This window comes from Emydura macquarii, unplaced genomic scaffold, assembly GCF_026122565.2.
Source record: "Emydura macquarii macquarii isolate MOO-44397 ecotype Brisbane River unplaced genomic scaffold, CSIRO-AGI_Emac_v2 contig_3328, whole genome shotgun sequence".
Lineage (NCBI taxonomy): Eukaryota > Metazoa > Chordata > Testudines > Chelidae > Emydura > Emydura macquarii.
Genome location: NW_027133465.1, coordinates 7,835,513 through 7,853,576, shown reverse-complemented (window position 1 = coordinate 7,853,576; position 18,064 = coordinate 7,835,513). Strand labels below are relative to the sequence as shown.

At 46.7% G+C, this 18,064-nt stretch overlaps 1 protein-coding gene across 1 annotated transcript; it reads right to left on the bottom strand.

The window, feature by feature from the left end:
• Positions 1–313: 313 nt before the first annotated feature.
• Positions 314–3,941, bottom strand: LIPT2 (lipoyl(octanoyl) transferase 2). The gene is made up of 2 exons (XM_067533258.1): positions 3,454–3,941; positions 314–564 (listed from the first exon to the last, which is right to left on the bottom strand). The coding sequence occupies exons 1-2, from the start codon at positions 3,908–3,910 to the stop codon at positions 332–334; spliced, it is 690 nt and encodes a 229-aa protein (XP_067389359.1). The 5' UTR covers positions 3,911–3,941; the 3' UTR covers positions 314–331.
• Between the last annotated feature and the right edge of the window lie 14,123 nt (positions 3,942–18,064).

The window sequence follows — 18,064 nt, the reverse complement described above, 5'->3', positions numbered from 1 at the left end:
TGGCAGTATATTGGGGACTTGAAGTGGGAGTAAATTACACTTACACCCACTTTTAAACATTGTAACACTGCCAGAGTGGTGTAAAGGGGGTTTAGTGTAAAGGAAAATTAAATCCCTTTTGGTTTTTTGGTCCTATTTTGTATGTCATTGATTAAGACAAAGAGCTCAAATAAGGTGGCAAGAAATACATTTCAAATCCTAGGGGTGCAGTTTGTTACAAGCATTTAATTGCTGAAAGGAAGATGGAATGAGCAAGCTGGATTTCTAGTAACACCCTGAAAGCACCAAGAATATTCACATTTCCACAGGTAACTGAGGTACTGGGAGACCTTTATTCCATAGATTCCTCATGGGAAGTTAGGGTGCATTTAAACACTTCTTCAAAGGCATCCAGAAAAGGCTCAATGATTTCATCAACTGTGATATGTCTCTGGAGTTCTTCGCTCAGGGAGGTGACACCCTTCCCTTCGAGACCACACGGAACAATGTGATCAAACCACGTGAGGTCAGTGCAGCAGTTCAACGCCAGACCGTGAGAGGTTATATGCCTTCCACAACGGACACCTGAAAAGCAGAAAAACGTACATGTTGTCTACTTCAGTGCTATTCACCACACACAGCCCCCCTCAAAGTCTGGCCTATTTAAAGCAAGTAAAGGTTTGAATGAGGGATAACGGCTCCCAACACATTCAACAGCTGCGAGCAATGATGTCAGGGCGGACAAGATGCAAACGGCCAAGCTAAACTACACCTGCGGTTCTCAAACTTGAGAATCATTTTGAGGACAAAGAAGGAAAATGGGGAGGGGAAGTGGGGCCTTTGGAGAGGATTTTGCCTTATGAAAACGCTGGAGAATGATTGACATACACCAGTCATCTTAAATGTCAGATCCCAAGCCAGAAGTGACAACTGCGATCATCTTAGTCCAGTGGTTTTCAACCTTTTTTCATTTCCAGATGCCTAAAAAATTTCAAATGAAGGTGCAGACCCCTTTGGAAATCTTAGACATAGTCTACAAACCCCCCAGGAGTCCGCAGACCACAGGCTGAAAATCACTGTTATACAGACCAGATCACAGGCTATAGAACTTCCCAAAAATAACTCGTAAATCAGATCTTTCAGAAAAACATTCAATCTTGATTTAAAAAATTGCCAGTAATGGACAATCCAACATGACCCTTGGCAAGTTGTTCCAATGGTTAAATAACCCCTTCACACGAAGAATCCTCTCCACCTTACCATATATGTTGCCCAACTGATGAGACAACAGTGCTGTGGAGCTTATCAGCTGCTAGGGAGCTGAGACCATAGTTTATCATGTTCACGGATACATCTCAATGTCTCCTTGTACTCCTCCACCATCTGCCAGTCTGCATCTGTTATCTCATCTTATACCTAGATTGTAAGCTCTTTGGGGCAGAGACTATCTGTACATATTTGTGACTGCAACTCCCAGGCCCTATTATAATACAAATAGTAAATTACAATACGTAGGGTAGCCCAGGACACTGGGTTCATTGTTATTGCAGAGACATGCATGCATGGTATGCAGTCCCTCATGAGGAAGTGAAATTCTTATAAATATCTGATTGTTAGCCAGGCAAATCCTGCCTATTAGCAGGATTGGCTCTGCTAGTGAATAAGGACAAAAGACAGCATGCTGTGGATGTCCACAGTGATACATACTAGATGCCTGACTTTCCTGCTTTCGGCTGCCCACCAGGAGAGCTGTGACTCTACACTGTTTTGAAAGAATCATACAGCTTTTCAGTAGCAGAAACGTTCCAGGAATTATTAAGGCCCACATCCTGCAAAGAATTATACATGTGCATAATTTTACTCAGAGGAGTAATCCAATGAGACTACACATATGAGTAAAGGTATATGTGCATAAATCTCTCCAGGACTGAGGCAGAAAAATGTAGTACCTAGTGATTTACAAATAACACCTAAGATTATTAGAACTGAGATTAGAGGGGGGGAAAAATCTCTCATATTTCAGTGTGCTGACTGCCTTTATGTATAATCAGTTTCACTGTGTCCCTCTGGATTGTAAATTCTCTCTGCTATTTTCCGTGAATCTTTCACAAGGCAGCACACAAGATGAGAAACAGTTTGATAAAGGCCTCGTCTATGCTAGGAAGGATATGCCAGTATAGCTATACCAGCAAACTATTTTAGTGCAGATGCCATTTATACCAGTAAAGGAGTGCATTTGCTGGTATAATTTATAGCTTGCTTCATTCAGGGAACTGGAATATCAGCAAAAGCATGTTTGTGCTGGTAGAACTGCATCTACACTTGTGCTTTTGCCATCACCATGTCAGATAAGGGGTGTGATTTTTTTTCCGCACTAGATGACATACCTACACTGGCAAAATTTTTAAGGGGAGATCAGGCCTACACTATTAGCTACTGTCAAAACCATCTCGTGTGGACATAGTTATATCGTATAAAAGTGCTTTCAGGGTTCCCTGACTGGAATAAGCGACACCACTATAAACACGGTTATATCACTATAACTACATCTGCACTCCCGCTTTTACTGGCATAGCTACATTAGTGAAAATCACACCCCAAATTGACACAGCAATACCAGTAAAACTCAGCAGAGCAGACCAGGTGAGACAGAAAAGCATGGCCCTGACCCTGCGCTGCGAACCACACGGGTGGGTCCCTGCATCTGTGCTGAGCCCCACTGGAGTCCACGGGGTCCAGTCCAGCACTACAGCCTGTGATCGTAAAGCCATAATTATTGGTGGCACACTTGGGACAGGTGCAAGACCTCAAACTACTCTTAACTCACTCAAGGCCCCCGCAGCCCCATCTCCTGCCTACTTCCCAAGAGCTCCCTAGGTCTCCCCGATTTCTGCTGCCCCCATGTCCCCCTCCACCCATCTTCCTGCCTCCTCCCCAGGGACTCCCTGAGCCCCTCCACATCCCCTAACCATCCCCCCACACACCTCTCTGCTGCCCACGTCCCTCTCGCCTCCCCTTCCTGCCTCCACCCCAGGGACCCCCGGAGGCCCACACATCCCCAACCCTCCGCTGCCCCCCATGTCCCCCTTGCTCCTCTACTAGAGACCCCCCTGAGCCCCCCATATCCCTCCTCCCCAGGGACCCCCAGAAGCCCACACATCCCCCAACCCTGTGCTGCCCCCCATGTCTCCCTCACCCCTTCACCAGGGACCCCCTCATCCTCCTCCCCAGGGACCCCCTGAGCCCCGCATCCCCTAACCCTCCCACACCCCACGTCCCTCTCGCCTCCCCTTCCTGCCTCCCCCCCAGGGACCTGCTGAGCGCCCCACATCCCCCCCCCCACCTCTCTGCCCCCCGAGGTCCCCCTCACCCCTCCCCTAGGGACCCCGAGCCCCCCACGTCTCCCTCACCCCTCCGCCCCAGGGACCCCCGGAGGCTCGCACCTCCCGCACCCCGGCCCGGCCCGGCGCTCACCGACGGCGCAGAGCTTGCGCTCCCCGAGCCAGACGCCGGTGCAGGGCGGCGGCAGGGCGCGGGCGGCGGGCAGGCCCAGGCGGCGGCAGAGGCCCAGCGCCGCGGCCTCCAGCGCCGCCACGTAGGCGCGCAGCGAGAGGCCGAGGCGGCGCAGGTCCAGCACCGGGTAGGCCAGCAGCTGGCCCGGGCCGTGGAAGGTGAGCAGCCCGCCGCGCGCCGCCCGCCGGAACTCGGCGCCCAGCGCCCGCAGCCGCCGCTCCTCGCCCGCCGGGTCCGGGCCGGCCCGCAGGCCGCGGGTGTACACGGGCCCCGCCGGCTCGGAGAGCAGCAGCCAGCCCGCCGCGCCCGGCCCCGCCGCCGCCCGCTGCCGCCCCACGCAGCGCTCCTGCGCCGCCAGCGACTCCGCGTAGGCCAGCCGGCCCAGCCGCAGCAGCCGCACCGCCGGCCGGGCCCGCATCGCCCCCCGCCGCCTCTCACCCAGCCCGGGCGGCCGGGCGGGGCTCAGCTGAGCTGCGGCAGGATCCTGGGCCGGCCGCGGGGTGGGGTAGGGGCTAGAGGTGGATCTAGGGGTGGGATAGGGGTCAGAGATGGATGGGAGGGGGGCAGCGGTGGGGTAGGGGTCAGAGGTGGATCTAGGGGTGAGAGGTGGATGGGGGGGACAGAGATGGGGTAAGGTGGGGTGGGGTCACAAGTGGATCTAGGGGTAGGGTGGGGTAGGGGTCAGAGGTGGATCTAGGGGTGGGGTAAGGTGGGGTGGGGGGTCACAGGCGGATCTAGGGGTGGGGTAAGGTGGGGTGGAGGGTCACAGGTGGATCTAGGGGTGGGGTGGAGTAGGGGTCAGGTGGATCTAGGGGTGGAGTAAGGTCGGTGGGGTCAGGTGGATCTAGGGGTGGGGTAGGGTAGGGGTCAGTGGTGGATCTGTGGGGTGGGACAGAGGTCAGAGGTGGAGCTGGGGTTAGGATGGGATGAGTTGTGTGTGGGGGTCAGAGGTGGGGTACATTGAGGTGGGTGTAGAGATCAGGTGATGCTGGGGATAGAGTGGGATGGGGTTGGGGTGTAAAGGGACTCAGGGGTGGGGTTGGTTTCGGACAGAACGGGATCTGAGGTAGAAGTAGGGCAGGGATGGGAGTCTGGGGGTGGAGCAGGAGGTGGAGTGGGGTGAAGATAGGTAAGATGCATTAGTCTGTGCTCTTAGCCCAGTGCCCATATGCCAAATGTGGGACCCATCGAGCAGCTGAAGCTTTGCTTTCCCCACCATCATGTCACCTCTTATTGTTTAAAGTGGAAGTGATGCTTTTCAGTGCTTTAAATGTAATGTGCTTTTAATTGACTCTGGCGAGTTAGAGTCATAGAGATTAAAGTCAGTAGGGACCATCAGATCAAGTCTGCCCCCCTGGGTATCACAGGCCATCAACACCACCCAGCACCCGCACGCTAACCCAAATTAGACCAAAGCATTACAGCTCACAGGAGACTAGATTGTTATGTGTCACAGGGAGACCATACAAAGGACCAAGGTGCACCAGTGCCCGAGGCCCCTGCAATAGCAGGGACATGATAAAGTCAGATATATCCAGGTAACCCTGGCAAGTGATTTTCATTTCACACTGCAGAGGAAAGTGAAAAACCCCAAGGTCACTGCCATTCTGACCTGCGGGAAAAATTCCTTCCCTATCCCACCTGTGGTGATCAGACCCTGAGCATGTGAGCAAGAATGACTCATGCTTGATGCCAGAGCTCTGGCCCTCCCGATCCAGTGTCTATTTCAGTCAGGGCTGTCTCTGATGCTTCAGAGGAAGGAAAAAAAAAGACTCCAAACCTTCAAAAAAACCAGAATATATTGGGTGCAGGAGAAGGAGAATCCCTTTCTGATCCCTACAGGTGGCTGACTGAAACTCTCATGAATGAGTTTTGGGGAACATAAAATGTAAATTGGAAGGGAGCCCCAGGACTGCTAAGCCCTGCCCCCTACCATCACAAGCAACCCTGTCGTACAATTGCACTCATAAAACTCCTACTTGGAGTTCGCTGCTCTGAAGAGTCTACACAGTGCACAGCCCCTGTTCTGTGCTCCATTGCGCATTAGAACAGGACAGAGAGTGGCCATCAATTCCTAAGAGCAACCTCAGCAGACAAAGCTTTGGGGTGCATGGCACATAGAATCGTAGGACTAGAAGGGACCTCGAGAGGTCTTCTAGCCCAGTCCCCTGCACTCAATGCAGGACCAAGCATTATCTAGACCATCCCTGATAAGTCTCTGTCCAACCTAACTGTTAAACATCTCCAATGACAGAGATTCTACAGCCTCCCTAGACAATTTATTCCTGTGATTAACTACCCTGATACTGTAGTTAGGAATTTTTCCTAATGTCCAACCTAAACCGCCCTTGCTGCAATTTAAGCCCATTGCTTCTTGCCCTATTCTCAGAGGTTAATGAGAACAATTTTTTTCCATCTTCCATGTAACAACCTTCTGTGTACTTGAAAATTGTTATCCTGTCCTCCCTAGTCGTCTCTTCTCTTAGACTAACCATATCCATTTTTTCAATCTTCCCTCATAAACCTTTAATCATTTTTGTTGCTCTTCATTGGCCTTTCTCCAATTTGTCCACATCTTTCCTGAAATGTTTCACCCAGAACTGGACACATTACTCCAGTTGAAGCCTAATCAGCGCAGAGTTCAGCGGAAGAATTACTTCTCGTGTCTTGCTTACAACACTCCTGCCAATACATCCCAGAATTATGTTTGCTTTTTTTGCAGCAGGGTCACACTGTTGACTCATACTTAGCTTGTGATGCAGTATGACCCCCCAGATCCCTTTCCTTCCTACGCCCTCATTTCCCATTTTGATTGTTCCTTCCTAAGGGAGTACTTTGCATTTGTCTTTATTGAATTTCATCCTATTTACTTCAGCCCATTTCTCCAGTTTGTCCAGATCATTTTGAATTTTAATCCTATCCTCCAAAGCAAACTTTGTAAGTGTACTCTCTATGCCATTATCTACAAGAAATTTAACAGAACCGGACCCAGAACTGATCCCTGCAGGACCCCACTGGGTCCGTCCTTCCAGCTTTACTGTGAACCACTGATAACTACTCTCTGGGAACAATTTTCCAACCATTTATTCGCTCAATTTATAGTAATTCCATCTAGGTTGTATTTCCCTGGTTTGTTTATGGGAAGCTCATGTGAGACAGTATCAAAAGCCTTACTAAAGTCCAGATATATCACATCTACTGCTTCCTCCTCATCCACAAGGCTTGTTACCCAGTCAAAGAAAGAAATGTATTGAGTTATCACTGTGCTAGCACCACAGACTGCCATTGGCACAGTGCAATTTGTACAGTTGTAAGCCATGTAGGTTTCATTTCAAGCAGAAGTATGGAAAGGAGCTTCCCAGCCTGAGAGGGATATTCCCCATGTGACATTTGGTATAGATTAGTTCATATGGTTTTTTAGAAGGCAGCAAAATGTACTGCTGAGTTTTTTCTTAAACAAAAACAAAAGTGCAAACAGTTCATCTCACAGCAACAACCCTACAGCAACACTCCAGTGTTCCCCTTACCCAGCATTCACAAGCATTCTCCAGGGGCGCACCAATGTGTGCTCTGCCTGGCACGGATGAGTAACCCTACCATAACAAACCAGAGCAAAACTCCCAAGCGTTTATGAGCAGCCCTACCGTTACAAGCCTGCCTGTGCAAAATGGAGCGAAAGATTTTAGGAACAAACCCAAGACTAGGATTATAGTGTAGTGAAACATAAGAGCTTGATAAAGTGTGTTTTAAAAATCAGGACTAAGATCCTGTGTGGTTGAAGCTAACCATGTCAGGCCTTTAGAGCAATGGTTCCCAACCTAAGGGGGCGGGACCCCCTGGGGGGGGGGCGCCAAAGATTACAGCGGTCCATGGGGCTTCAGTAATATTGAGGTCATTTAGCCCCTCAAGCTCCATGCTGGCCAGGCGCAGCCCCCCTGATCACCGTGCTGGCCAGAGCGGAGCAGCAGCCCCAAACTTCGCACAGAGAAGCAGCTGCCCCCAGCCTCGCACTGGCCAGGCGCCTGGCCAGAGAGGAGCAGCGCCACGCCTGTAGAGGCCTGGAGCAGCCCCGGCCAACCCACCAGAGCCTGCCTCTATTACCCTCCGTCCATGAGAGATGGGAAGAGGCGGGGCCACACGGGGCGTGCAGTGGTGGCTGTGCTAGGGTAAGAGTAATTTATCATTATTATGTAATTTAGTGCTTTATTATTATCATGTGTGTTTATAGGGGTTATATGTGTTTATTGCTGGTGGGGGGGTGGTGTAGGGGGGGCACATGTTTTACGTAGTGTTAACTAGTGGGGCTTTCCCTCAAAAAGATTGGGAACCACTGCTTTAGAGAATAATAAAATGATCCAATCTTAGCTTTTAATTACTATTTTATAAAATATTCAGATTTCACCCAACTGCTAATGAGTCAACCATTAAAAACAAAACAAACTGTACCTAGTGGGCTCTTGTAAAGCTGTTGTTTCAAGTTATCAATTAGATTAACCACATAAAAGTTAATTAATGCATTCAATGTTTATAGAGCAATCAGCTGGGTTAGTAAACTCTTGCTTTATCAAAAATCTTTTTTCCTGAACATCTATCCTTTGTAATTCTAAACAAATTAGCTCTCACCCCAGCCAACAGCCTTTGTGCAAGTACTACTGTGCAGTTACTATATTGGAACAACTGCAAGAAAAGCAAAGGTGAGCCATAAAAGGCACTTTCTCCTGTTTACCTACTCCTTTGTTGAAAAGGAGTAAAGGTAACAAGGTTCATAAGATTAGTGTAGCCTGGGAAAAAGCACCGTCAAATAAACACAGTTGTACTGTGCCAGGTCACGCTCGACCACAGTTAGCCCGTTTCCTTAAACAACTGCACTGGCTCTCCTCCATCCAGTTCAGGATCCAGTTTAGTTCCACACTGCTCCCTTACCACCAATTCCCGCTCTCATTAATTGACTTCAGTGAAGTTACTCCAGATTTACACCGCTGCAACTGAGGGCTTACCTATACTTAAATCGCTACAGTGTAGATGCCAGGTACGCCAACGTGAGAACCCCTCCCATCAGTGTAGGTAAATCCACCTCCCTGGGAGGCAGTAGCTAGTGGATGGAATTCTGCCATTGACCTAGCGCTGTCTACATGGGGACTTACGGTGGTTTAACAATGCCATTCAGGGGTGTGGATTTTTCACACCCCTAACCAACATAGTAAACCGATCTAATTTTCTAGTTGTAGACCAGGCTTGAGATCAGAATCTGGCTTGCTGTGTCTGCCCTTAGCAGAAAAGATTTGCATATTGTGCCAAGATTTTGTGTGTGTCTATATGTGTATCAAGTTATTTCCTTTTTTGTGATTAATCATCACATTTTTGCTGGACATCAAAGCCAAATGCTCTTCCTTTTTGGCTTGCTGTGATGGTGCATGCGTAAGATCAGGAAAAGTATATGTAATAGGTCTGGGATCCTTTGTAAGTAAGAAGCCAAGAATTAGCTTGTTCGTGTACTTACAATATTTACTGTCAATATGCGGCTTTTGAAACCAAGTTCAGACAATGTTGCATTTTACCAGAAAATAACTGCCACTGGGCAGCTGCAGGGTACCTGGAGCTGTATTCCCCCCAACCCCAAGGTCCAGCAAGGGCATCTCCTCTCAGCTTCCCTAGCTGTCGCCTGCGTCTCATTCCCATCTGAGCAGAGTATGGCTAAGCTGCACAATTCTCTGCCTTCACTGTGTTCCCCAGCAAAGGCAGTTTGCCTAAACAGACTTGCTTGCTTTCTCTTCAAAGACTGATAACAGGGGGTTGCTGCAGATATAAATGACCACACAGTTCTTTCGAAGCAAGCACACTTTATTCTTAAGGTAAAAAGCACAAGTGAAGACCTATTAAAAACAAGAAAAGAACGTATACACATACTAATAAGATTACCAGAGTACACCCAAACATGGATCCTGGCAAGATCAATCCCGTTTGCTGGATCAGGAAGAAGACCCTGAGTCCATTTAAACCTAGATCATTTATCCAAAAGACTTCTCTTTGTCTCCTGGTCCCTGGAGAATCCATTTGAACTAGCATAGGTATATCTCTGCAGGGGGGTGGCTTCAAAGGGTTGATAACAAAGGGAGTTCATTAGGATCTCTCTCTTACTAGAGAAGGCACATGCAATGCCACAATCACACACACAGTTACATTTTGAATACAATGTATCCCACAGATATTAACCCTGATCCAAGAAGGTTTATCTTAATTCCATAAAGTTTGTTCAGGATATTAGAGTCTGCCACAATAAAAGCACAAAATATTATAATAATGCCTTCATCTGAGTAGCACAAAACACGTTACAAACAACTGTGCCTCTTGAAACCCTTTGTGCCAGGCACTTTACAAGAAGGAGAAGTCCCTGCCCTGAGGAGGTTACAATCTAATTCAAGATATCAGTGGTTCTCAACCAGGGGTACGTATACCCCTGGGGGTACGCAGGGGGTACCTCAACTCAGCTAGGTATTTGCCTAGTTTTACACTTGGCTCCAAAACAAGCACCAGCGAAGTCAGTACAAACTAAAATTTCATACAGACAGTGACTTGTTTATACTGCTCTATGTACTGTACACGGAAATGTAAGTACAAATTTACATGACAATTGATTTATTTTATAACTATATGGTAAAAATGAGAAAAAGCAATTTTTCAGTACTAATGTGCTGTGGCACTTGTATTTTTATGTCTGATTTTGTAAGGAAGTCGTTTTTAGGTGAGGTGAAACTTGGGGGTACGCAAGACAAATCAGACTCCTGAAAGGGGTACAGTAGTCTGGAAAGGTTGAGAACCACTGCAAGATATGGATCCACAGAGTACATAACAAAGTAGGAAGGTATAAGAAGCGGGAAGGGGCAGGACAGAGAGGACAAGGGATCCAGCAGTGAGAACAAATATTAATATAGGCCAGCTTTGTAAAGCAGGTATTATCCCCATTTTACACAAGTACTAAATGAGACTCAAAGGATGAAATCCTGGCTCCGTTCCAATGACAAAACTCTCACTGACTTAAATGGGGTCAGGATTTTCACCAAAAGAGGTTGAGAGATTTGTTCCTAAATCACACAGTCATCGGATGAGCCGCATGTTGGACCCAGCAGCCAGTTCTCAGCTGCACAGATTTACAACAGCTGAGGTTCTGGCCCCAGGAGTCCAAACCGCCATGCTCATGCTCTAATCAATAGGCTGCACTCTCTGCTTCACAGTGTAGCTTTTACCTTTGTGTTGTGAATTATAATCCAGACCTAAATTTAAGCCTTTTAAGAAGAATCCGAATCTCTTTTTAAGAACGTCACACTTGAGAAATGTTGTAAACGTCTATTGACACCCTGCACTCAAAGTGCCCCCTATGTGCCACGTTCCAAGTCTGGCAGAGATTCCGATTGCTTCATTAGTCTCTTTATTACTGCTTTTATTATTTGTACTCTGGTAGTCCCAGACTTGGACTAGGCCTCCATTGTGCTAGGTGCTGTATAAACACAGGGCAAGAAAATGGTCCTTACTCAAACGAGTTACAGTAGTAAGTTTCTTTATTTCCACAATCAGGGCTTCTTAATCTTTTTTTCCTAGCATGTTGCTAGCATGAAAGGTTTTGTATTGACAACCTTGGACTGTGAGTTTCCCTTAACATGCCTTACAGCTGTGACAGTGTCTAACTCCTCTCATGGTTTCATATACTGTGGTGCATTTCCAGTCTCCATACTCAGTAACTGGTTTCAGTGTGCTGGATTGTGAAGTTTGAGTAAATTTGCACTTCTTTGTGAAGGACCCCCATCTCCATTCAGCGTCATGGAGACGCTGAAGATGCTGACAGCTAGTTCTGCACACTGCTTTGAAAATTCAATTTTTCTCTGCAGATTTAGGCCCAGCTCCAGGATGGTACTTACATTCCTATCTTCCGTGGACATTAAATACCTTTGTTGATCTGGGCTTTAGTGCTTAGCAAAGATTTAACTACCTAAGGTGATTAGAAATAACCATCTGGGCTGAAAGCACAGAACACCTTAATGATCCTGATGCGCTGTGATCAGAACCAGAACCATTCGTACTCTGCTTGTATATTCATTGACCCAAAAATACATTCCTGTGGCTGTGATGGAAGCAAAGAAAAACAAGAAAATCCACACTGAAGGCTGACCTCCAATCCCCATGCAAAGCAGGGTGTATTAAGGAAGTAGTTAAGGAAATTCCCTGCTGTGCCTGGGGATTGGAGGTCAGCCTGTGGTGTGAATTTCCTTGTTTTTCTTTGCTTCCGTCACCATCACCATAGCGGTTTTTTGATTCAATTAGGGCCCAATCCAGCAAGCTGCAGCATTCAGCACCTCCCAAGATCAGGCCTTTTGTGAATTTCATTCCGTGCTGGTATAAAATGACAGGCTAACTGCCTTGGAGGCTGAAGTAATCTGTTTATCTCCCAAATAGATGCATAAACTTCAAAGGGCAGGTTCCGCACACACACACACACATTTGCCCTGTCAATGTGCTTCAACAGTGACCAAGAGTCACCTGCTGTGGGGTCAGAGGAAAGTTCACACTCCATATCCAAAAGCCGTCAAGGGTATCGGTTTTTGTGATAGTGACGCCTGTCTGCATGGATCTGGAACAAGACCCACCAAACTAATTTCCCATATGCCACACTGCAGACCAGGTGGGGTTCAGATCCAACACCAAAGGTTCTGTATCCCGGTATCCCGTTACCAATTCTATGAGCCTTTCCTTCTAATACACACTTGCACTGATGACTTGTACCATGTCTTTAAAAAATGACTTTTCCCAGTGTAATTAATGAGGTCTAGTCCAGTCTTTGGACTGTGGGCTTATTACTGTTATTCACATTTTTATATAGCACCGTAAGAGAGGATGGTGCTTTATAAGGAGAATAAAGATATGACCCATATTTCACTGCACTTACAGTCTAAGGTCTTGATGCTTTCAAAGTAATGCACATTGGAAAACATTATCCCAACTATACATACAAAATGATGGGGTCTAAATTAGCTGTTACCACTCATGAAAGAGATTTTGGAGTCATTGTGGACAGTTCTCTGAAAACATCTACTCAGGGTGCAGCAACAGTCAAAAAAGCACAGAATGATAGGAACCTTTAGGAAAGGGATAGACAATAAGATAGAAAATATGGTAATGCCACTCTATATGTCCATGGTACGTCCATACCTTGAATACTGTGTGCAGTTCTGGTCACCCTGTGACACACTGCACCCCATGTACACAGTTATAGTGTGATTGTGTAGCATTCATGTTCACCCTTATAGAGTAATTGTGTATTGTTTAATGCAAAATATGTCATGTAAGGTGTTTTTGGAATGCTCATGACATACTGATCATTGTTGTTATAGTAATATGCTTGTTGCAGTATCGTATGTATGGTTATGAAGTTCTGCTATGTAACATTCCCAAATATGTGTCTCATGGCTTGAGGCAGATCTAAGTGAAACCCTCCAAAAGCAGAGAGGTAGTTCACGCCTCACTAAGTCTTGTATAGAACAGCCCATCCCAGCATTCCAAGAACAAAGGACCAGCCCAGACGTCAACAAGCGAATCCACAAAGAACCACAGTGTCTCAAGATGTGGAGAAAACCATGCAGAGATATTGTTTGTTACCTGTTCCCGAAAGCAGGGGGGGCATGAGGCTCAAAGGAGGGTGAAGGGACATGTTGAAAAGGGGGAACATTTTGGTGGTTAGCTGTCTCTCTCTTCCACTTCCATCTACAAAACAACATCAAGCAACTGAAGGACTAGCTACAGGGGGAGGGTCTGGCAGAAGGAGATCAGCCAGCCTGTGGTGAGCATTATCTAACTTTGTAAGGTTACTGAAAGTGTTAAGCTTAGTTTAGAATGCAATTTGCTTTTATTTCATCCTGATCAAACCTGATTTATATTCCTCTGACTTATAATCACTTAAAATCTTTCTGTACTCAATAAACATGTTTGTTTCTTTTATCTAAAGCAGTGCATGTGGTTTAAGATGTGTCAGAGACTCTTTGAAGTGACAAAGCTGGTGCATATCAATTTCTTTGATAAACTGACGAACCAATGAGCTTGCAGTGTTCAGTGGGCAGCATTGAACATTGCAAGACAGAAGTTCCTAGGGTTGCATCTGGGACTGGGGGTGTTTGCTGGGGGTGTATTGCATAGTCCCATGAGTGGCCGGCCAGAAGCACTCACTCACTGAGTTGAGGTCCGCTTGCTTGCAGGAGGCTGTGCGTGGGCTGACCCAGGAGTAGGGGTTCACACAGCAAGACGGGCTCCAGGAGTGACGGATTGGGGTGACACAGCTATACACCAGTCCAGATACCAGAGGGAATGTCACACATCACCTCTCAAAAAAGATGGAGAGATGAAAAAGACGGGGACTTTTCATCTTAGAAAAGAAACCACGGGGAGAGGAGATTTGATAGAGGTCTATAAAATCATGACTGGTGTGGAGAAAGTGAATAGGGAATTGTTATTTACCCCTTCACATAATACAGGGATGGCCAAACTGTGGCTTGCAAGCCAAATGTGGCTCTTTTATGGTTAAAGGGCTCGCAAAGCCCCCCACGCATCCCCCATTCTTCACCTAGTAGACGGCGGGAGGTGGAGCACGGGGCTTCTGCCTTACAGCGGGATGTTGGGGCTTGGGGTTTCAGTCCCACGGGACATGCCTGCTGGAGCTTGGGGCTTCAGTCCCACGGGAGGTGCTTTCTCCGGGGCTGAAGCCCCAAGCCCCGGCAGGAGTGCCCATCTCTCAAACTTCTGTGGATTATCGTATGTGGCTCGGAGGGTCAGTAAGTTTGGCCACCCCATCCAGGGGCCATCCAATGAAATTAATAGGCAACAGGTTTAAAACAAACAAAAAGAAGTACTTCTTCACGCAACCCACGTCAACCCATGGAATTTGTTGCCAGGGGATGTCGTGAAGGCCAAAAGTATAACTGGGTTCAAAAAAGAATTAGAGAAGTTCATGGAGGACAGGGTCCATCAATGGCTATTGGCCAAGACGGTCAAGGATGCAACCCCATGCTCTGGGTGTCCCTAAACCTCTGATGGCTAGAAGCTGGGACTGGACGACAGGGGGTGGATCACTCAATAAATATGTTTTGTTCACTGCATCTGAAGCATCTGGCACCGGCCACTGTTAGAAGACAGGATATTGGGCTAGCTGGAGCGTTGGTCTGACCCAGTTTGGCCGTTCGTATGTTTCACCCCATTGACTTTAATGCAGTCCAGTTGCAAGATCAGGACTTAAAAGTGCAACCATCTTCTCGTGCCCTGCAAATGCTTTGCCCTGCGGAGGCTGTTAGTTTGGAGCTGGTTGTCTCTCTCTGAGACATACCCCTGTGTGGGTATTTCAGCTGTTCCCTTGTAGTCATGCTTATTAAGTGGAATTCAGATAGGGAAGAGTTCAAAGTAGGCAGGTCTTTCTGCTTTAGATGTGGAATGTCTGGTCTGACTACAGTGCATCAGCTCCAGGAGCCAGATATAGATTATATCACATCATTGTGGGCCTGATCTAAAGCCCACTGAAGTCATAAATGTGTCCAGTTTAAGGCCAGAAGGGACCATTATCAATGGGCCTCTCAATGGACTATAGACCAGGCCATATTTTACCCTCTTGTAACGGTAACCTTTCTCTGTCACAGCAAGTAACTTGTATCTTGGCCACCTGACTCAAATATCTCAATACACTCAGACTTCTCAGAGCCAAGCTGTCCTCAGACTATAAATTTCCAATGTACTTTTCCCATGACTGCTGACTCAAGAGAGAGAAACACAGAAGGATTTGAGGCAAGTTATTCAAATAAGTGCTGATTTAACTATAAAATCCTGAATTAAGACTAAGGAGGGTTCTGTATAGACTCTTCTTTTGTGGGCAACTGCCCCAAAGTTTTGGTGACTTTTTCGTCTGCCTTTCAGACCCGAGGGGAGTTGGCAGTTTGACTTGCAGTTGGAGCCAATTTGATCTGGAACTTAGATTCTGTACAGTTGGGAATAAAACTGGAAAGAGCACATGTTCCTTAAATAATTATACTTAGTGCTTTTCATCAGCAGATCTCAAAGCATTTTACAAAGTTGGTCAATGTCATCCCCGTTTTACAGATGAAGAAACTGAGGCATAGGGCGGGAAATGACTTGTCCAAAGTCACCCAGCCAGCCATTGGCAGAGCCAGGAATAGAACCCAGCTCTCTTGCTCTAGCCACTAGGCCACACTGCTCTATTGAGCGTGATGCAGGGGCTCACGTCTTACCTTTTTATTATGGTGTCAATAGGATTATTGGCACGGGTAAGGTTTTCACTCACATGAGTAGTGTCACGCTAGCCAGTGAGACAGAGTACTTCCATGAAGAGAGTTACATGTGCATTTGCAGAATCCACATAGCGATTATTTATATAACTATTTTCTATCCATTATTATTAGTTATGATTATTTTATTTATTATTTGTATTACAGTGGGTTTGAGGAGGCCCAGTCATGGATCAGGACTCTGTTGCGCTAGGTGCTGTGCAAGCCTATGACAAAAAGACCGTCACTGCCCCAAGGAGCTGAAAATGTTAGTATAAGACAAAAGAACAGATGGACATAGACAGGTGGGAAAGAACAAGGAAACAATGGGACAATATTTTGATCCCATATGGGATCCATTAGAGTGGACTCCTGCGTCTGCATGGTGTCAGTCTCATGGGCAGGCGGATCCGAAAGCAGGACTGGAGCCACCAAGTGTGCAATTTCATGTACCAAGCTGTTTACTGAGTGCACAGTGGGTGAAATATTCTCAGCCCTGCCCTCCAAATAGGGATGACATGGTGCATAAGCTTTGTGCTGGCCCGCTGCACGAAAGCGAATGTCACCCGCTTTGCAGTTTCTGTGCACAGCTGCCTGTTGTTAGACACGGAGCTGTATGTTTCAATATGCAAACCTGAACACGTGAAATCCATGTCCCTGATCCAAGCACTCCTTTTGCATGAGGAGTTCCACTTCCTCATTATCGTTATGGGTATATACAGGGCCAGTCACCCAAATGTGACTGACAGCTGTTTCCCATGGGGCAGCGAAGCAAACAATGAAGTCCTGTCGGAGGCACTGTTGTAAATTCTTTTGAGGATGATCACACATTCAGGTGACCCTCGCTCTGGGCACTGTATCGACTCTAATCTTCCTGCCAACGCACAAGCCACAATAGGTTAGAGCTGTGAACATTTTGGACCCAGTCCTGCAAGATGCTGGGATCCGCTGGGTGGTGAGTCAGGGAATCTAGGCCCTATGCTTGGGTCTGCCACTGACTCGTTGTGTGGTTTTAGCAAGTCGTTTTAACTTTTTGTGCCTCAGTTTCCCCATCTGTCAAGTGGGGACAATTATACCTGCCTTCTTTTGTCAAGTGCTTTGAGATCCCTCATTTACACTGGTGCAAATCAGGCGTAACTCCAAAGAAGGCAGTGGAGCTACCTCAGTGTAAACTGGGGTACTCCGGCTCTGTTCGTCCAATCTGCTTCTTTCCTGATCATTTTGGAAAAAAAGAGCTCAGCAAAAAATGACTTTAAACAAGTTTGTTCCTGCCCTGAAAATCATCTGCAAAACCAAGGGAAACACTGCACAATGTCTTTTAGGTGTAGAAGTGCCTTTACACCTACCAGGCATGTTTACCAAGGCCAGGAAATCATCCATGAGGCCCAGAACAGGAAATTTAAAGGAGGAAAAAACAAAAGATGAAAAGAGGCCTTAACAGAAAAATGATGAGCAACACATAAAAATCCGAGGATTACTTCCGTAAACCAAACTCATCAAGCCAAGAGTAACATTTTCTGATGCAAGAATAACGCCAATATGGTTTTAAAAAAATAAAATAAAAAAGCAAGAGAAGGAGAAAGGCAGCGGTAGGAAGAGGATGTATACAATTTTATTACCAGCAAAACAAGCATGATGCCAGCTGAGTAATGCAATTGTTGTGACCACCAGGAAGAAGAATCATTCTCCAGCGTGCCATGGGGTCATGTGCGTCATGTGAGTTTATTTTTAAGTCTGGCCAAACTTGTCCAGTTTCCTTCCCTGCCTCGTTTGGTTAAAAAAATGACGCATTCATGCTAGAGATCCGCATCCTCTTTGAGTTCTCATAGAGTGACATCCCCCCCTCCCCCCCAACCTTGTGCAGAGGGCATCACATCTGAATATGGCCTGATAGCTGGTCAGGTTTTCTTTTTAGTCCACTCCTGCCAATTTTAGTTCTGTCAAGCTCCACTTCTTTCAGAGTTATCCAAAATAATCAGTGGGTAGCTTGCTAAGGACAATGACTATCTGCTCTTTTTTGAAGGAGGGGGTGGGAGAATTAATAGCATCTAGGGTTGATCTTTTCATTGTTCTATCTTATTATTTCCCCCTCCCCCACGTGCTATCTGCCTGTAAATCATACTCCTCTACATTTGAATGGACTCTAATTTCCCATAGCACATCACTGCTTGAGGGAACATTATAAATGGTTGTTCTACATTGCACAGTTCCAGTACACATATTGCAGGTGTGTCACTCTGGTTCCATAATCACTGCGCTGT

Bases quoted from the DNA above. Each gene is read 5' to 3' on its own strand.
- LIPT2 (XM_067533258.1), bottom strand. From the start codon at position 3,910: ATGCGGGCCCGGCCGGCGGTGCGGCTGCTGCGGCTGGGCCGGCTGGCC. The intron at 565-3,453 runs GTGAGCGCCGGG...TCTGCTTTTCAG, and splicing joins GCGCAAGCTCTGCGCCGTCG to GTGTCCGTTGTGGAAGGCAT.